General features: G+C 39.2%; 2 protein-coding genes and 1 long non-coding RNA gene across 10 annotated transcripts in view; 2 read left to right on the plus strand and 1 right to left on the minus strand.

The window, feature by feature from the left end:
• LOC311429668 (1-acylglycerol-3-phosphate O-acyltransferase Pnpla3-like) overlaps positions 1–3,097 on the plus strand; it is a 46,885-nt gene extending 43,788 nt beyond the window's left edge. For 3 of the 4 annotated variants that reach the window (XM_084505764.1, XM_084505763.1, XM_084505762.1), the window contains exon 9: positions 761–3,097. In XM_084505764.1, the coding sequence (XP_084361890.1) occupies positions 761–1,058 (298 nt within the window). In that variant the 3' untranslated portion in view covers positions 1,059–3,097. The remainder of the gene's footprint in view (positions 1–760) is intronic. The other variant, XR_014688334.1, reaches the window with a different exon arrangement.
• On the minus strand, positions 1,016–4,239 carry LOC311429695. Its single transcript, XR_014688349.1, has 2 exons — positions 4,170–4,239; positions 1,016–4,019 (listed from the first exon to the last, which is right to left on the minus strand). It is a non-coding gene; the product is annotated as an uncharacterized lncRNA (long non-coding RNA).
• Positions 4,240–4,249: 10 nt separating this feature from the next.
• Positions 4,250–24,018, plus strand: SAMM50 (SAMM50 sorting and assembly machinery component). 5 transcript variants are annotated; one of them, XM_084505765.1, is made up of 16 exons: positions 4,250–4,370; positions 5,969–6,079; positions 8,695–8,796; positions 9,997–10,092; positions 11,504–11,591; positions 12,929–13,035; positions 15,184–15,314; positions 15,490–15,577; positions 16,064–16,192; positions 16,895–16,966; positions 18,138–18,224; positions 19,515–19,585; positions 20,375–20,442; positions 20,949–21,095; positions 22,828–22,969; positions 23,810–24,018. In XM_084505765.1, the coding sequence occupies exons 1-16, from the start codon at positions 4,350–4,352 to the stop codon at positions 23,853–23,855; spliced, it is 1,506 nt and encodes a 501-aa protein (XP_084361891.1). In that variant the 5' UTR covers positions 4,250–4,349; the 3' UTR covers positions 23,856–24,018. The 5 variants fall into 5 exon arrangements, with proteins under 5 accessions (XP_084361891.1, XP_084361893.1, XP_084361892.1 ...); XM_084505766.1 differs by lacking the exon at positions 4,250–4,370 and adding an exon at positions 5,332–5,542; XM_084505767.1 differs by lacking the exon at positions 9,997–10,092.
• Positions 24,019–24,221: the final 203 nt, after the last annotated feature.

Genomic DNA, 24,221 nt, shown 5'->3' on the forward strand with positions numbered 1-24,221 from the left:
AAACCTAACCTTCTGGATGGTATCTCCTAGTGCATGTGAAATTCAAGTATGGAAACTGAAGTTGAAAAGTGTGATAGGGAGGGAGTTTGTTTTGGGGGGGGAGAAGTAGAGGTGGTTTGATATGTTTTTGTAGTTTTTTTTTTTGTCTATTTGCAAAGACACTGAAAGAGAGGAGACATAACTTTTTAGGAAAAAAAAAAGTGCATTCTTGGTGACAGCTTCAGTTTCCTATTTCTCAAATTACAAAGGACTAACCTGGTGGTTCAGGTGCTGTTGTAAAGCTTAAAGTTCTGTTCCAGCTATTTAAGTTGGTGATACATAGCTGGTTGTGAAGTGTAATGCAGAGATGGTGTTCATAAAGTCAAACAACTATCTTTGCTTGTGAATGTTGAGACCATGCTAATTAATGTTGGCTAACCGCTGTGATTGGTAAGTGACCAAACACTCCAGGTGGATAGCTGGGGGAGATCAGAACTCCTTAAGTGGTAACTTACGTGGTATCAGAACAGTATGATGATTTTTAATATAACAATTTTGTACCTACATCTATGGAAAATACATAATGGTAGGTTACCTTATTCTAGGTAAGATTGCTTTAAGATTATTTTCCTGTTGTCCTACGTCCTAACTCAATAAATGCATTTAGTATTAACCTTTTTCCTGTAGTGTTCTTCCTCTTGGAGATTCCCTGTAAAATATCTGAACAGTAATAGAATTGTCATTGAAACATTATTAATCTTTTTTTTTTCTTCTTAAACAGGAAAGACAAATATGCATCATTAAGGAAATGTCAAACTGCCCCATCTGCTGTGGAATTTCATTCCTCATACTGTCATCTTAAAATGCCTCACTCTTCTGCGGACATTGAAACCTGGCTCTGGGAATCTTCACAATACATGGACTCAGTTTTGAAACATGTTTCTGCTAATCCAAAAGAGCAGTCAGACTCCTATGCTAATTTTCTCCCAAATTCTGATGAGTCTGGACTGGAAATAGATTTTGACTCTTCCTCAGAGACAAGTTTCCAAACTTGTCCAGAATTAATTCCAGAAAATTAATGTGGAAATAGATTCCAAACTTCCAAAATTCCAATTTGGCAGAGAAATTTAAATCCTAAAAGACTAAAGGTCATTTTCTTTATTGCCAATTAGTCTTGCAGTATTGTTTACAGTTTCCTAAAAAATCTGCCTTTAAAAATTCTTATATATTATGGATTATAAAAAAAAAAAAAAAATGTGGTTGCTATTACGAAGTAACAGACTGCATGTCTGTCTAAGCACCAGCTCAGTGAACTATAATAGGGATTGCAGTAAAAAAAGTCTCTCTGGAAATTAGCTTTTTAAAGTCTACTTTCAAAATAAAAAATCAATTCTGTAAGCAGCTTGTTAGACAAACACTGAAAACAAAAGTTTTTTAAAAATACAATTCCTAATAGTATGTTTTGGGATTACTTTTATAACACTTAAATGAAATTGGATGTGTACTACATAAAGGGAGTTACACATTTTGAGCTTTTTAGTGGCTTCCTATGTCTGTTTGCCTTCAGTTTGAACATACTGGTCTATTTATGGAAAAGTTGTCTGCATGAGATGCTGTAGGAACAGTATTATTCTAGGTTATTCTACTTACTACACAATTCATATTACTGCTCAAGTTCCTCTATGGCTCTTTCTTGTTTTAAATACTTCAGTGGAAAAAGTTGTAAGAACTGGGACACTTCCACATGAAGTGTAAACAGGTGCAGTTTCAGTGACTTCACAGGACTTTTGTGTACTTAATAAGAGCTTAATACTTGACTAAGTATTGAAAAGTAGGTAAAATAGTGGCTGTGATTAGTAGCACAAAGTAATTTGAGGTGTTTAACTTTATGGCACATAAATATTAACATACATCAATGTATAGAAAGTGGTGGATGTTGTTTTGGTCTTCTAATTGCTACCCAATCATTCTTGATAATTTCCCCTGCCTTGCTTGAGATATTTTTTTCTCTCCTTTCACTTCGCTCTTGCTAGAGGGGTGAAGAAAAAAAGGTCTTTTCTATCTCAGTGAGGTATGATAGCACAAAGGAAGCTTTCTAAGAACAATTGTTGGAAGAAGCAAAGAAGACTTATCAAAGTAGCAATATCCAGGGCCATGTGCAAAGGCCTCAAATTATGATTTGAAAACCAGCCAACTCTTATGTGTTGAGTGATGAGGATTTTAAATACCCCACTACAAACATTATGTATAATTTTAATAAAGACAACATATCAGTATATGAATACTTCAGGAAAAATAAGTAACTGCTGAGATTAACTCCCCTCTTGATGTTTTGGTATCATGTCTTTGACACAGTTGTTTTTACAGTAGAAGGCAACAACTGTGTCTTCAGAGGTGAAGTTACGCACGTGGGATGGGGCAGGTCTATGATGTTTGAAGGCTTCTCTTTCAAGAATATGAATTCTGGGCAATCCAGGTACAGTCCAGGGAAGAGACTCTGCATGCTTACTGAAAGCATCCTGTAAAAGGAGTTAGGAATGTGATGCTCAGGAGGGAAGAAAAGGGCATGTCTCTTGCTGTATTGTCAACTATGCTATGTAGAAATCTTTCAGATAGCAAAATCTAGCGTTTCTGAATCAGACCAGCCTTTAAATGATTTCTGTGTTTCCCAGATTTCGCTACACTCAAAGTGCTAAATTTTACAACATTAAAATGATTTCAGAATGGTGGGAGACAGGGGAGAAACTGTCAAGCTATCAATTTTATGTTACAGAAGACTGGTGCTATTTTATTTCAACTGCTTTATTCACTTATTGTATGTATTTTTAAATTTGCAAGAATTGTAATAGTAACAACAATTGTTATTGTAACCACAACTAAAAGATAGAACTTCTGAGTTTTATTGTCTCAAGTTCTCTGTAACATTTAACAGAGCATCATACAATTAGTTTTAACAGTATCTTTTAGAATTTAAGTGTGATTGCCAAGTTCTGCTTTCTAGGTACTGAGGTAGTTCTACTAAATAGATTTAAAGCAATCTTATCCCCTTCTTCCATTCTGCATAGCTCCAATTTTGTCTAATTCTTCTAAAATAAAAAGACAATCTTTTGTTACCACATTTTCTTGTTACTAAGCTTTCTGCAGTATAACTGACTGACTGCAACTTAAGTCAGAATGCATTAATTTCATAGAATCATAGAATGGCTTGGGTTGCAAGGGACCTTAAAGATCATCCAGTTTCAACGCCCCTGCCAGGGGCCACCCATTAAATCAGGTTGTCCGGGGCTTCATCTGACCTGGTCCTGAACATCTCCAGGGATAGGGCCTCCACAGTTTCTTTGGGCTCCAGTGCTTCACAATTTTCTCACAAAATCTAATCTTAATACACCCTCTTTTAGTTTAAAACCAATCACTATTTTCCTGTCATTTGCCTGAGCAAAAATATGCTCTCCATCTTTCTTATGAGCCCCCTGTAAGTATTGAAAAGCTGCAGTGAGATCAGCCTGGAATCCTCTCTTTCAGGCTGAACAGCCCCATCCCTCTCACCTTTTCTTCATGGGAGAGGTCTCCAGTTCTTTGAGAATCTTTGCGGCCCTCCTCTGGACTCACTCTAATATCCCCACATCCTTCTGGTGCTGGGGATCTAAAAGCTGGACACAATACTCCAAGTGGGGCCTCGCAAGGGCAAGGGGGATGATCCCCTACCTTGACCTGCCTTTTTTTTTTTTTTTTTTTTTTTTTTTTAAGCCAAGTCCTTGCCCACTGAAAGGTCCGCCCTTCACATCCAGTTTGAGAGATCTGGTTGTCATATGGGACTGTCAAAGGCCTTGCAGAAGTCCACCTAGGTGACAGGTCAGTCTTGTCACCTGATGCTGTCACTCTACCACTGAAGGCCCAGATTGGTCAGGCAGAATCTGCCCTTGGTGAAGCTTTGTCTTGCATGTACGTTAACGTTGCTTCTAGGAGGATCTGTTCCATGAACTTCTCAGGCACAAAGGGGAGGCTCCTGGTCTGCAGTTCCCTGGGTCCTCCTTTCTACCCTTTATTAAAAACAGGAGCAATGTTTCCCTTTTTCCAGTCATCGGTGACTCCACCTGACCGCCACGACTTTCCAAACAGGACGGAGACAGCCTCGACGTCTTCCGCGGCCCCTTCCCCTCTACCCCTCCATCAAGCCCCACGACCCCTACCCCGCCCGTGTCCCGTAGGCGCCGAGCGCCGCCATTTTGCGACATCCGTGCGCCGCTGGCTCCGCCCCACTGCTTCCCCCCCGCCACCCAATGAGGGCCGGGGCGGTGCCGCCTGTCATGGCCACCCCCGCGCTGCGGCCTTGAACGCCAGAGGTCTCCGTCGCCGATTCCGCCGCCGCCATGGGCACCGTGTACGCCCGGGTAGGGGCCGCGCCGCGGGCAGCGGTTGGGCAGGGACCGCGAGAGGGTGGCCTCGCTGCCTCCACCAAGCTCTCCCTTCGGCGACCTTCAGGCGGGTCCGGGTGGCGGCACCGGGTGGCCGAGCGGGTTCCCTCTGGGGGGGCACGGGGACATGGGAGCGGCCTGTCCCGGCCGGGGGCTGCCTGCGCTGACCTTGGGGCAATCAGGGGCCCCGCGGAGCGGCCCCGCTGTCCTTCCCTTAACGCGGCCCAGGGGAGCCGACCTGGAGACGCCTGCAATCGCGACGTGCGTAACTGCGGTTGTAGTCCCAAAGCAGAAGTGCTTCAGCCCTCTGTGCATCTTTGTGGCTCTCCTCTGGACCCGCTCTAAGATGTCTACATGCTTCTGTTGCTGGGGGCCCCAGAGCTGGCTGCGGCACTCCAAGTGGGGCCTCACAAGGCAGGGAGGGGGATAATCCCCTCCGTCGACCTGCTTCTGGCCACCCCTCTGTTGCTACAGCCCAGGATGCAGTTGGCCTTCTGGGTTGCAAGTATGCATTGCTGACTCAGGCCAAGCTTTTGGTCCACCAGAACCCCAAGTCCTCTCTGCAGAGCTGCTCTCAATGAGTTGTTCTCCCAGTCTGTGCTCATGTGTGGGATTACCCCGACCTAGGCGCAGCACCTTGCACTTGGCCTTGCTGAACCTCATTAGCATGACTTAAATTATATTTTGATATTTTTCTCCTATTTTTGGTTTCACATTCATCTGTGAATTGCTATTCAATATCATGTGGAGGCAGTGCATTCCATATTTGCCTTAGAGCTATTGAGAGCAAGGAAGGACTGTTTTAACTTGTTTCTGATGTGTAACAGGAATTTGCTATTCCAGTAATTCTTAAATAATGTAGCAAGTACTGAATTAGTCATTTAAGACTAAAAGTGTATTTACAGAGTTATCCAATCCTGGCTTCTGATTTTGCAGGTAAACCTATATTCACTCTTGCTTGATTCCATTGTCTTCTGTTAAGAGTCTTATTACTGTAGGGCTCTTTCAAGATAAAGCCATAATGTACTGCAAAACATTTTGATTACAACACTCACCTGAAGAGCTCTGATGGATGGGGACTGAGGTTCTTGAACATTACTCAGAAGGATGCTTTTAAAAGACATTAAAATACAAAAGTATGTAAAAATGTACGTAAAGCCAAGTAGTGCACTGAACACACCTCTTTTCTTCATTGTTCATCCTTTGCACTCCTCTTGCTCCCAGAAACCCAAGCTAAGTGTTGGCTCACTTATTTTAAAATAATAACAAAACAACAAAAAAAAGGTACAGTTCATGTTTAACACAGGATGCATGCTTTACAAATAAGGTTATTCTTGGAAGAGGGCAGTATTATTTTGATAAATCATGGAAGCTATTTTTATTTCACTAAAATTGTCAGTAAGCACGTAGTTAACAAGTATGCTGGTAATTCCCCTCACTTTAGTTGTTCTGTTTATCTTTTTTGCTCCCCTGTGACCTGATGAACACAGGGTCAGGAACCATCATTTTTCTTTAAAGAAGACAACTTGCAAATCACGGACTATATTAAATGGAGCTTTTTTGTATACTTTCAGAGTTTGGAGCCCCTTCCAATGAGTGGGCCAGACTTTGGTGCCTTGGGAGAAGAAGCCGAGCTGGTTGAAGTTGAACCTGAAACCAAGCAGGAAATTCTTGAAAACAAAGATGTAGGTACCACGTCAACATCCTGATGTTTTTTTTTCTTAACATAAATGTCTTAGGGCACTTTCATTTTTTTCCTGAGGGAATTTTCTAAACTATGGTGTGAGATGTGAAAGAATTAAATTTAGTACCGTAAATTTAATCTGTTGTTGTCTAGTTTCTGTCCTTTTTTAACTTGCCACAGGGGTTATTATTAAGCTTTGAGCTAATAGACCTGTTTCTAGATGCTGATTTCTTCCTTCTTTCATAAGAGATTTCTGCCCTGTAATACTGTTTAGCAGCAAGCTATGTAACAGTCCTTAATCTGCTTGAGTGCAGTATTAGGGGCATAGTTTAGTGGGGGATATTGGTGGTAGGGCAGTGGCTGGGACCAGATCTTGGAGTTCTTTTCCAATCTTAATCATTCTATCACAGAATCACAGAATCACAGAATTTTCTAGGTTGGAAGAGACCTCAAGGTCATCGAGTCCAACTTCCAACCTAACGCTAACAGCCCTGCACTAAACCATATCCCTAAGCTCTACATCTAAACGTCTTTTGAAGACTTCCAAGGATGGTGACTCCACCACTTCCCTGGGCAGCCTGTTCCAATGCCTCACAACCCTTTCAGTGAAGAAGTTCTTCCTAACATCTAGCCTAAAACTCCCCTGGCTCAACTTAAACCCATTCCCCCTCGTCCTGTCACCAGGCACGTGGGAGAACAGACCAACCCCCACCTCGCTACAGCCTCCCTTGAGGTACCTAAAAAGAGCGATAAGGTCACCCCTGAGCCTCCTCTTCTCCAGGCTGAACAAGCCCAGCTCCCTCAGCCGCTCCTCGTAGGACTTGTTCTCCAGGCCCCTCACCAGCTTCGTCGCCCTTCTCTGCACCCGCTCAAGCACCTCGATGTCCTTCTTGTAGCGAGGGGCCCAAAACTGAACACAGTACTCGAGGTGCGGCCTCACCAGAGCTGAGTACGGGGGACGATCACCTCCCTAGCCCTGCTGGTCACGCTGTTCCTAATACAAGCCAGGATGCCGTTGGCCTTCTTGGCCACCTGAGCACACTGCTGGCTCATATTCAGCCGACTGTCCACCATCACTCCCAGGTCCTTCTCTGCCTGGCAGCTTTCCAACCATTCCTCTCCCAGCCTGTAGCTCTGCTTGGGGTTATTGCGCCCCAGGTGCAGGACCCGGCACTTGGCCTTGTTAAACTTCATGCAGTTGACCTCAGCCCATCGGTCCAGCCTATCCAGATCCTCCTGCAGAGCTTTCCTACCCTCAAGCAGATCGACACACGCACCTAACTTGGTGTCATCTGCGAACTTACTGAGGGTGCACTCGATGCCCTCGTCCAGATCATCGATGAAGATATTAAAGAGGACCGGCCCCAGCACCGAGCCCTGGGGGACGCCACTAGTGACTGGCCTCCAACTGGACTTGGCTCCATTCACCACGACTCTTTGGGCCCGGCTATCCAGCCAGTTTCTAACCCAACGAAGCGTGCTATGATTATATGTTTAGCCATGTTTTGGGTAAACGGCCACTGCGTGAATTATGTCACTATGGTAAATACTAACTTCAGCAAAAGATGTTTTTCTGTTCTATTTTGATTTTTATTTTATATGTCTGCTTTGGCTCATAATAGTTTTAACCATACTAGTGGGAAGAGATGTCATGCATCATCGTAGTTTCTGTATAATTTTCCTTTTCCTTATTCAATTCAGAGTTACTGCCCTAGAAGCTTGGTAATATATATATTTTTAATTATTATTTTATTTTGTTTATTCCATATTTATTCTGATATTTTTTTTTATTATGCAATTTGCATTAATGGTAGGTTGTTCTTATTCTGCTATCTTATTCATTACAAATACATGAAGCATTTGCAGGATTTTTTGGTAGTTATCCCTAAAATTATAATACACTGAAAAGATTGGAAAAATAAGGGAAATTCAAATGCACTACAGTTATTGCATCAGCTAACCTGGAATCTGTTGTGATTTTTAACATAAAATGGTCTCAGCTGATGATACAAAAAGATGAATATATTTAAGAAAAGAGATAATGCTGTGATATTAATATGCACTTTAAGCTACAAAGCTCCAGTGGTAGTAAGAATTTTAATAGTTTAAATATATATGACTTGAGGTGGGTTTTGTTTTGTTGTTGTTGTTTTTTTTTTTTTTCTTTCCTTATGTGTAGCTGATGCAAGAAACGGCTAACTACAGCTAAAAACATGCTTTGCCTTAAGTGTCTCAATATGTTAATATTATTTCTGTGGTGTCTTATTTCACCATCTTAACACTTAGGAAACCCCAGCAGCAATACTCCACTACTGTCTCTTCTGCTCTAAACAGTATTAGATTTGGTTATTCGAGTTTTTTCTCTTTACTTTTCTTGTTAAAGGAACAGTTTTCCAGAAACGTAGGTGGCACTGATTTCTCCTGATGTAGGCTAGCAGTAATCAATCTAGGAATATTCAGGATTTTTTTTCACTTAAAAAAAGTAATAATAATTATACATAAAAAAGTGTTTTTTTTTTTTTTTTTTTTTTTGTTTTTTTTTTTTTTTTAGCTGTTTTTGATGCTCATTGTTAGATGCAAGCTCAGTATTTGTGTTTCAACATCTGTTACCTTTAGGTGGTCGTTCAGCATGTACACTTTGATGGACTTGGAAGGACCAAAGATGACATTATCATGTATGAAATCTCTGATGTTTTCAAGGCTAAAAATCTCATTGATGTAAGTACTATAGTGAATGACACCTCGATTTAAAAATTCATGTTATGGTTTTCTATCTTCCTGCATTGGGCTTTTCTCAGATGTGATGCAACTTTGCCTAGTTTTGTGATGATTCTAAACTTGTCATATGGAAGACAAACTTAAATGTGTGATACTGTATTTTGTGATGTGTTTAGCTCAAAGGCATTGAGAGATGGCAAACAGTAATCGCATATTTTCAGCTTCACCATTCCTGTTTGAGAATTGCTAACAGGATAGGGGAGGTTTTCATAGAATCAGAATATCCCAAGTTGGAAGGGACCCATAAGGATTATCAAGTCCAACTCCAAGGCACCTCACAGGTCTACCCAAAAGTTTAGACCATGTGACTAAGTGCACAGTCCAATCACTTCTTAAATTCAGACAGGCTTGTTGAAGTGACTGTTTACCTGGGGAGCCTGTTCCAGTGTGCCGCCACCCTCTTGGTGAAGAGCCTCTTCCTGAAGTCCAGCCTAACTTCCCCTGCCTCAGCTTAACACCGTTCCCGCAAGTCATACAACTGGTATTTACTGTGTTCAGTTTTGGGCCCCTCGCTACAAAAAGGACATCGAGGTGCTTGAGCAGGTCCAGAGAAGGGCGACGAAGCTGGTGAGGAGCCTGGAGAACAAGTCCTACGAGGAGCGGCTGAGGGAGCTGGGCTTGTTCAGCCTGGAGAAAAGGAGGCTCAGGGGTGACCTTATTGCTCTTTACAGATACCTTAAAGGAGGCTGTAGTGAGATGGGGGTTGGTCTGTTCTCCCACGTGCCTGGTGACAGGACGAGGGGGAATGGGCTTAAGTTGCGCCAGGGGAGTTTTAGGTTGGATGTTAGGAAGAACTTCTTTACTGAAAGGGTTGTTAGGCATTGGAACAGGCTGCCCAGGGAAGTGGTGGAGTCACCATCCCTGGAAGTCTTTAAGAGACGTTTAGATGTAGAGCTTAGGGATATGGTTTAGTGGGGACTGTTAGCATTAGGTCAGAGCTTGGACTCGATGATCCTGAGGTCTCTTCCAACCTAGAAAAATTCTGTGAAATTCTGTATTTACAGAGAATAGGTCACCTGTTTCTCCACTCCCCATCATGAGGAAGTTGTAGACCATTATGAGGTCCCCCCTCAGCCTCCTGTTCTCCAGGCTGAACAGGCCCAGTGACCTCAGCCACTCATCATATGTCTTCCCCTCCAGGCCCTTCACCATCTTCGTTGCCCTCCTCTGGACACTCTCCAACAGCTTAATGTCCTTTTTATACTGTGGTGCCCAGAACTGCAGACAGTACTCAAGGTGAGGCTGCACCAGAGCAGAGCAGGACAATCTCTTCCTTCGACCAACTAGTAATGCCATGCTTGATGCACCCCAGAATACAGTTGGCCCTCCTGGCTGCCAGGGCACGCTGCTGGCTCATATTCAACTTGCTGTCAACCACAACCCCCAGATCCCTCTCTGCGGTACTGCTCTCTAGTGTGTCATCACCCAGTCTGTACATATAGCCATGGTTGCCCCGTCCCAGGTGCAGGACCCAGCATTTGCCTTTGTTAAACTTCATGTGGTTGGTGATCGCCCAGCTCTCCAATCTGTCTAGAACTCTCTGCAAGGTCTTTCCACCCTCAACAGAGTCCACAACTCCTCCAAGTTTGGTGTCGTTGGCAAATTTGCTCAAAACACCTTCTACTCCTACATCCAAATCATTTATAAATCATTGAAGAGGACTGGCCCTAAAATTAAGCCTTGAGGGATCCCACTGGTGACCATCCGCCAGCCAGATGTGGCCCCATTTACCACAACCCTTAGAGCCCTGCCCATCAGTCAATTGCTCACCCATCGTATGATGTTTTTGTTTAGCTGTATGCTGGACATTTTGTCCAGTAGGATCCTATGGGAAACCGTGTCAAAAGCCTTGCTGAAGTCCAAAAAAATCACATCAATTAATTTCAATTAATTTGCTTAAGAAAAGTTACTGGAGCTCAGCAGAAATGACCAGTGGCAGTCTCTACAATGGATGAAAGCGTAAGTTAGGCTGTGTGTCCTTGCACTTCTAGGTGGTGATTCCTTCTGGAGTGCAGCTGGCAGTAAATTGTCTTGCTCTGGCTGTGAAGGTCAAGTACACAATGAAGACAAAATTCTTGTTTTGTGTGTTTTTTCTGACTAGATGTCCCTCTGTAGTGCTTGATTATGGAACTGAATTCGTAATGAGATTCACTGGGTTTTATCTCCAGTTGGGGCAGAAAAAGAGTATGTGTGTGAAATTATGGATGAAGTGTGCGTGCCAACTTTTTAATTTAGGCATCTTTCCTTTTAGCACTGTAAAAAAGTGCAAAGGAGTCATTAAGTCTTTACGTGTAGGCTGGTCTAGATTTTAATAGATTAGGATAATGTGTTTTTTTTCTTTTTTTTGTGAAAAGCATGGGTCCAGTAAATAGATGTGTAAGATTTAAGTACTGAAACCAATTTGAATAATAGGTTTAAGCATTCTAACAATTAGGATGCAAGCTAGGTAGGAAATTAAGCCAGATGCTCTGGGTTTAATTTCTTGATAGATTTGAATGTTAAAGTGGGTTGTGATTATTTTGAAGGCACATATATATATGTATATATCTGTGTATACAAAATCTGTAAATATTGCATGACTTAGCAGCATCTTGTTTTATACTATTTTAGTAAGCTGAAAGACTGAGCTATTTATCTCATCCTGTAGGTAATGAGAAAATCACATGAAGCTCGTGAAAAGTTGCTTCGTCTAGGAATCTTTAGACAGGTAGAGGTTCTGATTGATACCTGTCAAGGTATGTATTGCCTCATTAATTCTCACCTTTTTTTTCATACACACAGACACACATAATGTACTTTTCCCTGTGCTATAGGTCAGGCATTTTTTGTGTATATAACTTATAAAGGTATATGAGAGAGCTTTGTGTATTTTAGGTATACGTGAAGGTGTGCTATGTATAAGAATGTAAGTGCCTATGTCTGATATCCAGATGAAAAAGATGTATTTGCCGGTGGCTGCGCATATGTGTATAATTATTACTTGTATATTTGAAAAAATGAGTGAATTTCAAGCATTGAAATAATTACAGTACACATCCCTTAATGCAAATTTTCAGAGGAAGGATAAACGCTTGAGGAAGAGTTTGAAAGTACTTCCTGTACTTCCATGTATTAAACTCACTTAAGTGATATTATATCAACATATTTGTTGTGCTTAATGGAAATACTAGTAATTGTATCAATGCTTGTAATTAAAAATGGTCTTACACATATGGGGCAGCTGTGTGTATGCAGGTTGCTCAATAAGGCTCATTTGGCATCTCCAGTCTTGTGATCGCTTTGCAACCTCAGTGTTCTTTTCAGCAGAAGAAGGTGGCATTATTGAGAAGGAAATGCAGTGCAGTTGCACAGGCTGTTAGTGATGGGCTGCTGTCCCAGTTGCTTCAAGCAGAATTAGGTACCCTTGACAGCTGTGTTTTTTGAACAGCTGCCTCAGCCAGAGCCCTGAGGGAACCGGATGGTTTTTGTTGTCCAGCACTTAGCCACAAAGTGCTGGGAGCTCTGCTCTAGTTGACAGCGTTATTCTTGACATGTCTGGACCACTTTAATTTATATTTCATGTAACATAAGAATTTGTGTATGGCTTTGTTTTTAGTAGGTGGGTAATAAATATTGCTAATTCATTATTAAACTAGCAAGTTGATGATTAAAGCCAGATGCACTTTGATTGAAAAAAATTCTGAATGCACATCCAAACAACATCTCAAAATCATAGAATATCCTCAGTTGGAAGGGACCCACAAGGATCACTGAGTCCAACTCCTGGCTCCACACAGGACCACCCAAAAATCAAATCAGACCCCATGTCTGAGAGAGTTGAACTCTGTCAGGCTTGGTGCTGTGACTGCTTCTCTTCCTCATCCATCTTGCCTTCTAGACCCCTCACTATCTTTTCCTCGAGCTGTTTATCTTTGTAATGTTGGGGTTTTATTATTGTTCAATTCAACCAGTTAAAAAAAAATAATAAAAATCAAGTGATCTTATGTCTGTGGGTTTGGATTTTTTGTTGGTTGTTTTTTTTTCTTTTTTTTTTTAAGTAACCATCTAGAGATGATGCTTTTTATTTATTTAGGAGATGATGCCCTTCCAAATGGTTTAGATGTAACCTTTGAGGTAACAGAATTAAGAAGACTAACTGGAAGCTATAACACTATGGTTGGCAACAATGAAGGCAGTATGGTACGGATCATTTCAAATATTAATTGATTCCTGTTGATATTCCTCTTGCTTTCACATTTCAAACCTAGCAAGGAATTTGATGATTAGATAAGTGAGGACTTGATCCAAGCCAAATTATTTTCTTGATCCAGCTTTACTAAGGCTTTGTCAGACTTTTGTCTATGAAGAGCCTTTGTATTAGTCAGGCTTTCACTCAGCAAAAGCCTGTTTCACATGAGAGAAGAACTTTGTATAAACACAAATTAGCTGTTCCACCTCAGTATGTTGTTTTTTGTTTTTTTTTTTTTAATTCTTAAAATGAATTCAGTTATTTATTGATAGTATTTAAGATGCTTTATTTACTAGAGAAACCATTAAGCAGTTTGGCATCTAGCTTCTATGAGAATTATTTAAATGTTTTTTCTTCTCAATCAGAATACTTGAGGTTTGACTTAAAAATTGTTCTAATTTTTCACTTATTTTAGCTCACTAGTAGTTATATATATATATATATATATATATATATATATATATCTGGGTTGCAGAATGCTAGGTTTTTCCATGACCATTATAAACCATGGGACTTACTTCCATTTTATTCACTTAAGAATGCATCAGATTAAAATATGGTGTGAGAAATATATACCAACTAACACAAAAACTAACAGACATACTGTTGTTCTGTTAACATGGCTTTAACAGTGGTGCTAGTTTAAATAGATCCTGCTTTCATGTGCTCATTCCTGTACCTGTTGTGCCTTCTCATGTGCACAGTTTAGCTCGTCTTGGGCCTGCTAGATAAGCCAGATCAAGGGACTCATCTTTTTCTTCCTAGGGGTATTTTTAACTGGATAAGATACTGCACAAGTCAGGTAGTGGTCTTTTGTGAGTGCAGGGCAAATAGTAACCTAGTGAACTGAGAAATGGTTATGCAGCTCTGCTGCTGAGATCAATGCTCAGGATATCATGGTCTGAATGAAATTGGTACAGAATTCTGTAACTGGCTCTTACCTGACTTGGGGCAGTTCCTGGTCTCCTCTTGGTGAGACCATCCCTGCAGCCCCCCTTGCTATGACAACCTTGACACATAAACCCAATGCTCAGTTCTAGTGCAATTTGAAAACAGTCTGAAAACTACCTTGGTTTCTCTCTCTTTTTTTTTTTTTTTTTAACTCAGCTTCTCTATCAATTTAATTTTCATTTGTTACAGAGAAGTAAAACACTTGAACAATATAAAAGCATGTTCATGTATACACCTAATTGTGGCAGCAGAGATTGTTTCTTTAAGAGTTAAATTGATTTGACATCTATTCTAATCCCTTAAATTCATCTGAAGCCTGTTGATATAATATTTTGTACTAATAGCCCTTTGGATTAGTGGTTTCTAGTTGGATAATTGCATAGTAGCCACCATCACAAAGTTCAGATGACTGATTTCCTTCCAATAGCTGTTAAGCTTTAAAAACCTGATCGACTTTGTCTTTTTAATGTTATTTTAAAATAGCACACACAACAGAACAATCCTGGATGTATCTGTGACTGGGGGAAACTCGTTCCATCATTTCTGCCAAAGGACCAAGTACTGTGAATAGGATACAGGGAATTTTTGTGTGAACGGGAAAACATTTAACAGTTTCAGTTCCAGTTTCTGGAAAATTGTGATGGTACATTGTGCTGCCGTCAGGACTGATTGCAAAAATATTTTGTTCCTCAAAACAAAAATTTGTAAGTGGCTCTGTATTGATGATTTTCTATTGGCTTCCTGCTGTGGTACCAGTGAACCCTACCTGGCAGATAATTTTCCTGATGATCAGCTGGAAACTGCAGTTGCCAAATATTTGTTATCCCATGCTTCCAGACTGGCTGGGAAATTTTGCTTGAAATAATAGCAGTACTGATGATACAGAGAATGCAGATTATGTCGGCAGGTATTGGACAGGACTAAAGAATGGATGATGATACTAAACGTAACTTGTGCTACTGCAACGGCTGCTGCCATTGCAAAGAGAAACCTAATTTACAAGAACAACACATTCAGTTACAAGTATTTTTTAATGCCTTTATTTCACATTCTTAGGGTAGATGTGCATATCTTCACCATATGATTAAGACGCAATTTAGCAAACTGATAACTGTGTATTTTATTTTATTTTTTTTAAATTTATTTAGGTACTTGGGCTCAAGTTCCCCAATCTCTTTGGACGTGCAGAAAAGGTAACCTTCCAGTTCTCATATGGAACAAAGGAAACTTCATATGGCCTGTCATTCTTCAAACCACAGCCTGGAAACTTTGAAAGAAAGTAGGGAATGCATTTCTAAGTATTTCTTTTTTAATGAATTTTTAAGATATTTCATTGAGTAATAACTAAAATTATTCGTAGATCTGTTTTTTTTTTGTTTTTTTTTGTGATAATGCAAAATTCCATCTACTTAAATATAGTTTCACTTGCAAATCTACCAGTAATATTGTTTCAGTTTTTCAGTTAACCTGTATAAAGTAACTGGACAGTTCCCTTGGAGCTCTCTTCGTGAAACTGATAGAGGAATATCAACAGAACTTAATGTAAGTGTAGCAGGGGTGTTTGTGGAATACATGCTTCATTTACATTTGATTCAGCTCACAAATATTTGCAAATATATTGCAAATATTTGCTTTACTGTGTGAAAAATGACTGAAACACTTGTGCACAGGGCAAATTTGTTATTATTTAAAAGATGTCAATTTTAAAATGACAGAGGTAATACATTGTAAGTCTTTTCTAGAATGTAATTTTATTTTCACCATATAAAAATGCTCAATGTGTTTTTCTTCACATTTTTAATGTTTAAAGCAGCATTTTAGAAAGACAGGTGGTTGCCTCGCTCAATCTAGTTCAAGATATTTTTTTTTCAAACTCTCTTGGTTGGAGCAGAATTATTCCCACATAAAAAATTATTTCTCCCTGAGACAAAAAGTTTGGAAAGAAAAAGCACAGACTCGTGTATAAATAAGACTTGAGAGAGCCTTGTTTATTTTAATTTTGTAGCAAAATTGCCCTTTTTTTTGTAGTTTCCAATCTGGAAGACCAATCACACATTGAAGTGGGAGGGTGTGTGGAGAGAGCTTGGCTGCCTTGCTAGAACAGCGTCCTTCTCCGTTCGAGAAGAAAGTGGACATTCTCTTAAATCTTCCCTCTCTGTAAGGCTTTTACTCATTTTAAATGTGGCATGTCTTATTGTGAGTAATCTCATATTTTTGAATGATTGCAAAGGAACTTTTTGTCTTATTTCCTAGTAGGTAGTATGTTTTATTTCGGATGTCTTTTGCCATGCTTGGTCATTCATGCACTCACCCAGGAGGTCCAAAGAGAAGACACTTTGAAAAAATGACTGTTGCATTTTGACTGTTACATAGGCTGGCCCATTCTTTCTTCAAGGCTGTGTAAAAGAACCTCCTTGTCATCTGCCATCTATTTTCGCAGTATTATCTTACTTTGCAGAAGACAGTATCAGTAATGTTCTTCATCCTATGATTGTTCTGCTGTTTCTAAATACAAGCAATTTTTGACTGCTTGTCATCTTTGATCTGTAGGTCACATTGTAGGAGATGAATTTTGTGACAGTAACTGCAAATAGTTTCTGATACACACTGAGGCATTGTTGCCATATTTCTGATGTGTTCCATGACCAAAAATCATAAATATATATGATGTGGCCTCTAAAGTCAAAACGGAGTTACTCTGTCGGAATATTGTTTCCAAATCCATGGAGCTACACAAGCCTTAACTGGAACTGTGGCTGTCTTCCACTGTGTGCACAGGTTTTGATTGAAAATAATAGTGTCACTCTGTGGTATTCAATAGATAAGTGAACTGAAAAATAATTGGTTGATTCTTTTCAGCATGCCATGGTAATTGATTCCCGGAACTCTACAATCTTGCCAAAACGAGGTGCTTTGCTGAAAATTAATCAGGTAGTATTAAATCATTTATACATAATTGGATATTATATGTGTGTTTGAGTAACTCTTATTTTATTTAACTACCATTCATATTAAAAAATGCCTGAAATTAAATTAATTGTAAATTGACTAAGATACAATGAAGACTAGTGGTTACTTTTTTAAAATTGTGATTTTTTAACAGAAGCAAATTTTCATTTGTATACCATTGGTAAAAAAGAAAATGCAGCTCATTTTGTGCCATTAGCACTAAATCATTTATTAGCTGAGATGCATTATCCCTGACAGTTTCTACACTAGATGGCAGATAATAGTCTCCTGTTTCCTGTCACTGCATGGTAAAGCTACCAGACTGTGGTCATATTGCTACTTACAAAATTCGCAAATCTTAGAATTAAAATTGAAAGATAGGGTAAAAATAACTCTCAAAGGCACATACACATGTATTATTTTAACACAGAAAATGGTTTTTACTCTTGTTATGTTTAGAGCTTTTAGAAAAGCTAGCTTTTCTGCTGTATGGGTTAATGCTTCAGAAGCATTAACTTCTGGAGTGTTTCAGAAGCAGGCTGCTTTGAAATGCCGTTGGAAGTAGAAGTGCTGCTGTTCTGTAAGCAGCAGTGAACTATTCTGATTAAGAAAGGTGGTTCTAATTCGGAATTTAGTTAGCATATTGTTACATGCTGCCTGTAACGCTGCTTCAGTCACTTATTCTATTCAGCTAGTGTTGGTGTAATACAGTCATTTGTCTTTGGCTTTTCAGCCCTGTTTTAGTGCATATGAAATCTCAGGTCCTAGGTAAATAAAATGAGGTTTGATTTCAGGTGCTGAATTTTCAAGCTCCATTCTCTTGTGTCCTCATTTATGGAAATGGTTTAGAAAGCAACAGCCTTATACAGTATTTGGGAGAAAGAAAATGGTTAGAAAATTGAAATTTTTTTAATGCCTTATACAGTAAATTTTCTAATAGCCTTATACAGTAAATGGGGGAAAGAAAATGATTAGAAAATGGAAAGAAAAGGGTTATGTGTGTTTTTTCATTGCTCCAAAACTCAGGTGTCTCAATATCCAATGTCTGTGTTTCTTATTCAGAAAACACTGCTTATGATGATGCAGGCATGATGATTTTGTGTTGAAAGAAACACATAATACGCTTTACAACTTTAAATTTCTGTCTTTGCAGGAGCTAGCTGGCTATACAGGTGGAGACGTGAGATTTCTGAAAGAGGATTTTGAATTTCAGTTGAATAAGCAGCTTCTCTGGGATTTGGTAATTTTTTTAAAAGATATCTTATTAATTGAATTAACAAATGAGGTTACTGAATCAATCAGTGTCTTATGATGATTTTTCACCATGGATTAGAAAAATATGATGAAAGTGAAAGATTGATGGTGTAGATACTTTGATTTATATTTTTGGAAATTAAACATATATTTGCTGACCTTCAGTTGACCAAGACAGGATATCCTACTATGAAGTAATTCAATGACTTCTTGGCTAGATAAAAAGGATTTTGTTCTTCCCATGGCTACTAATATGAAATGAAAGCGAATGAAAGTGAAGCAAGTCTCATCATAAGGTGTACATAATTTTCTGTGATCCCTTGTCCATGAGTGTGGACTTGGGTACAACTGGCCTTTGCATGTGCTCTGTAACGAGATGTGCTTGTACCTCATGATGAGTTCACATGTGCTTATGACAGGGGAGGTGTCTGGGACTCTCAGGGCAGAACATAGCAGGAGTGGTGTGTAGACCAGGGGAATTATCCAACACTCGTAGCCTTGGTATTAGCAATAGATCTCACCATTTGGTAGTAGTACTTCTGCTTTGTACACAGACAAGAGGCAAATGAATAAATATGTTTGTTAGAGTATGTGGCTCCCAAGAAATAGATAAATAAGCAGTTATTACGGAGTCACCATCCCTGGCTGTCTTTAAAAGACGTTTAGATGTTGAACTTAGCGACATGGTTTAGTGGAGGACTTGTTAGTGTTAGGTCAGAGGTTGGACTTGATGATCTTGAGGTCTCCTCCAACCTAGACAATTCTGTGATAATGTGATATGGAATGTATGTCAACATAGTGAGTTATAAAAGATAGATGTAGTTTGATTTACTTACAAGGCTAATTTACAGGCAGGTAATAATTGTACTTTACTGGTAGCTATTTGCTGGACTTAGCCTTCTACAGGTTTAACATTGCCAGAAGTAATTTATGTCAACAGGTGTTGTCTTACTTCAAGGCGTGAAAATTTTTAAGTAAGTAGGAGCTGCATGAGTGTTCCCTTAGCTATTGTGAAAGTAGCTCTTGGTTTAAAGTCCTACTTCAAGGTGTAGCACTGCATAGTGTAGAAAGAGGGCAGCAATGAGTTTCCTGAAAATACAATTACTGAAGGTGTGATATCCATGCATGCACATTTGCAACTTTCTGTCAGACTAATGGGAGCTCTGCCTTCACTAAGCAATGGAAATTTACTAACACCGTTTTTAGGGAAACTAAATAATATGTATTTGTTAAAAAATAAAAAAATATATATTTTATTTATTTTTTTCCTCCAAAGGTGTTTTCGGCATCCCTTTGGGGTGGAATGCTAGTACCTATTGGAGACAAGCCATCCAGTATAGCTGATAGGCAAGTTTGTTTGTTTGTTCATTCTAAATGTTTCTTAATTTCTTGCAGTCAACCCAGGTAATGTATGAAAAAAATGGTATAGCAGAAGAGAGAAGCAGAAGTAGCTCTGATTTTGAGGATAATAAAATAAAATTTGCTTTAGTTGCATGTTAATAATCAAAACAAGTTTTCTGTTTTTCATTTTCGTATTGGGGAGGGATAAATTTGTTATTGCTAAGTAGTAGCTCTGCCTGCCAATGTTTGCAATTGCAAACGAGTATTTACCATCTCCAAAATTTCATATTGGGCATAGTTAACACTGTAGGTATCTTTACCAATAAAGTCAAGTTACATAATAGCTTTACTTCTAATTTTGCCTTCCAACACCTCCTTTTAAAGATCACTAGCGGAAAGCATTTAGATTTAAATTTATTTACAAGAAGTGCTAAATGTCAGTTGTGTTAACTTCGCATATAATGGATCTTAACTAGAGTATTTCTATCAAAATTCTTACAACAGATTGAGATTCAGGGTTCTGATTCTTCAGTATTGGGGTACCTTCTGTTTTCATCTTTGTAAATGATGGAAAACTAGTTTTGATGTTTAGTACTTGATTTAGTTTGAAATTTTTGCTAAATGTGTCAGGATTTTGATTTTTATGTAATTTATTTTATTTCTTTAAGTGTACTGTACAAGGCTTTTTATAAGCTCACCCGTAACTCTGAAAAGCAGTGTTAAAAGTATGAGTAGATAGTTTCAAATACACCCTTACAAGTAAAGCATTAACCTAAATTTGACTGTATTCACTAGGTTTTACCTTGGTGGACCAACAAGTGTGCGAGGATTCAGTATGTACAGCATTGGACCCCAGAATGAAGGTCTGAAACATTTAAATCCCACTCTTCTAACAATACTGGAAGTATTAGTGTGTAACAAAGACTCAAATTCTATCCTTTAGCTTTTCATAGCTTTAGAATAATTGCTCCCTTTTAGGACTTGTTAGGTCTTTGATCTGTCGTTATATATTAGTTTCCAATGGAAAAAAGCCCAGTTGCTCTTAGTTAAGACATAGTTACATCTATAAAACAATCCTGTGTTTGTACTTGCGTAGGTTACTGTTACATTTGTTCTCTTTGTACTGACTTTAGACTTTTTGTGCATAAAAATACACACCATTTTCTAACATTTCTTAAAGGGAATTTCACCAGTGTATATTTTTTCCTAAAATAAGTAAGTAGGTGCCAGAGCTCCCTCCTCCCCTTTCCCTTCTCCCCCTTCCCTCCTCCCTCTTCCTTTAAGAACAACTTGGGGATGTACCTTTAAGAGCTGGGTCTTTTCTTGTATTTCACAGTAAATGCTTTGATTTCTGCATTTCCATAAATAGGTGATTACTTGGGAGGAGATGCCTACTGGGCTGGAGGCTTGCATCTGTACACTCCTCTACCTTTCCGGCCAGGTCGAGGAGGTTTTGGAGACCTTTTCCGAACACATTTCTTCCTCAATGCTGGAAATCTCTGCAATCTTAACTATGGTAAGACTCAGTAGCCTTGTAAAGTAGAAGAGAACTGTTATGAGTATTTATTCAAAAGCAATTTGTTTACTACCCATATTTTGGAGGCTGTCAAAAAGCTGTTGCTGTTAACTTGCATGTTTGGTGGATTGCCAGTGTTTTTGTTTTTGGTATTTTTTTTTTTTTACTTCTTGCATAAATCATAGCACAACTTATAGGAAAGAGAGCTAGGATGGCAACATCAGAATCTGTGAATTGCTGGTGTTCATAAACTAGTGTGGGGTAGTTGAATCATGCCTGCTGTTTTTATAACATTCTAAAAGGAGACTGGAAAGTGATGTTATAGTGATACTCTCACGTTTTTGGAGATGGACTAAATAAAAAGTGGTGGCATTAGAGGATAGAAGAAGGTGTGGTAGTTGAAGGGATTTTTCTTTGATGCCCAGCTAGGCCCCAAACAACAGTAACACCGGGCAAACTTCAGCCTAGTTTTATTACTGGGAGTGATGTTATATGGTACAGAATATCCCTTCAGTCGGTTTTGGTCAGCTGTCCCAGGTGCTTTCCCTCTGATTCTCATCCATTGCCCACCTATTTGCTGGGGGGTGGAATGACAGAGATATGGAGAAAGCCTTGGTGCTGCATAAGTAATGTTCAGTAATAGCTGAAATATCAGTGTGTTATCAACACTGCACTGTTTACAAATCCAAAACAAAGCACCATAGCACCTATATGGGCAGCTATGAAGAAAGTTAACTCTATTGATTCAAAGATCGAAGCCGAAATTCCTTTAAGTGGTATATTCTTTATTGCAGCGCTGGATGCACGGGGGATCTCTCCACCTATCGTGCATACCTAAAGCGGAAAGCAGTCTTGAATTTATACAATCAATCTATCAATATTCTACAAGCACCTATACATGTGCATTACCTATCCCCGCCTTCCCTCGCTTCTTATGCTAATTAGCCTTTTGGCACCTTGCGCCTGCGTAGAGCCTTCCAAGAATTGTGGGCAGGGGTCTTTGGGACGTGGGCAGGGGTCTTTGGGAGGAAGACCCCGAGTCTTCCTCACAGTGTACTTTTCACCTTTGGTCAGGAATTTGCTGAATTGGCAGGTTTCTTAATTGCAAGAGCTGGTTGTTGCTAATTCTTCCGTTTGTTGTATCTTTATAATGAATTCCAATGTCCAGTTTTGAGATTTATAGTCCTTACGTTTGTTTCTCTGTCCGTCTGCTGCTTCCTTATCATGAGTTTCAGTGTCTTGTTTCGAGATATACAGTCCATGTCTGGGGATTGTCCTTGCCTCCCCAGTGCCTCCCCAATACCTCCTTAATCACTATCTCAGACAAAAACAGTACAGGAATATTGTGATATTTGATATAGTCTCCCTTGCTTGATGAAGAGAGATGGCATCTGTGTGAGAGGGTTGTACTATATGCAGTGCAAAAAAACCAGATGAATCAGCTTTAAAACTAGCAGAGCTAGCTAAAGACTTTTAGTTCAGTTTTAGTACTCATTTCTGGATTCATGCAAGTATGCATGAGATGTGATGAGAAAAGAAGCTCAAACAGAATCTTAGAAGTGGGTAGTTTGAGTCCAAACTACTTGGCATTTACAAGATTTGTGGGTAATAAATTTTTAATCTTCAGAAGGTGCTCCCAAGTAGTCAGTCTTCTAGCTCTGGCATTCCAGCTTGTCTTTGAACATCTTGGCCATCTACTTTGATTCTTGTTCTCCTGGTCTTTTGCTTTTAGGTGATGGTCCCAGAGCTCACCTGCAGAAGCTGGCAGAGTATATCCGATGGTCTTACGGTGCCGGAATAGTTCTCCGACTTGGAAACATTGCTAGATTGGAACTTAATTACTGTTTCCCCATGGGAGTACAGTCTGGTGACAGGTTTGTTTTTTACACCAATTTCTTTAACAGTAACTAGTTTTAAAAGTGACTGCACTTCTGTCTGGTTTTGGCAGAGAGAACTGCTGTCTTTTATTTATTCAGTGACAGTTCAGAGATTTTTTTTCAATACTTGATGCTCTTTTCTTTCAGCTGGTTATATTTATGTTGGTTTCACAATACTTCTTAGCTTAAGCCTGTTTATATCAGGTTTCAGAGTTCATTTAACTTGACATCAGGTGTTGAAAAGTATAAATAGCTATGTAGCAGGTTTCATTTCTTTAGGGGAAATGATCACTCAGACAGCTCACAGGATTTTCCGAAGCCTTCCAAAAACAAATGATTGGATAAATAGCAAGCTCAATGTCTTTCCTTGAAAAATGAACACAAGTGTAACTGTATAGATAATGAGAAAGGGAGAACAACTTAATCTAATTTGTTAGCAACCAATTTGTTAGCAACCAATTACCCTACACCAAGCAAATATTAAAATATGTAATAGAAAAGCTTAATTGGGGCTCTTGCCTGTGAAGTACCATGAATAGTGTAGGAGAAACTCTATTTTGTACAGGAATCAGATTATGTTTCTACGTGTCATTCATGTGAAATGTGAATGAATAACAGCAATTTGAAAATTATGGGCTTTATTTTACAAATGTAAGCACTCCATATGGATGACAGATTGGCAAAGCATTTATTTGAAAGAGCCTTTGTCAGCTGAAGTTTGAACTGTAACTTTCCAGAGACTGAAAGCCTTGGAAGCCTGGGGGTAAGGCGAATTAATTTTAATTTCATCAGTATGCTATAAATCACTTATGTTGTTTATTATTTGTGTCTTTTCAGGATATGTGATGGTGTTCAGTTTGGAGCAGGAATCAGATTTCTATAATACGGAAATTATTTACATCAGTACTACGAAGTTGAGCTCTGTAATTGAAATCAAGACTATACAGCTTGATATGGTCTATTTTTTTTCTTGAAATACTGATACACATTTGAGTGATTTACCTCAGACTCCACAAGAAACTATATTAAAAGAATTATGCTCTAAAGGTTCATTGTACCTCTGATTCTTATCAAAGATGGGAGAATGTAAGATTCTAGCTATTTTAGTTTTTACTTAGCAGTAGTTTCATAAAAAGTGAGACAGTTGTGTTGGAAATTGGTTCTTGAATACATTCGACATGACTGTAATTGTCATTGGCCTGCATAGCCTTCAGTCTTCCAACTGGAAGTCTCTCAAGTGCTGGGATGA

This window comes from Aythya ferina (assembly GCF_964211825.1).
Source record: "Aythya ferina genome assembly, chromosome: 1".
Classification (NCBI taxonomy): domain Eukaryota; kingdom Metazoa; phylum Chordata; class Aves; order Anseriformes; family Anatidae; genus Aythya; species Aythya ferina.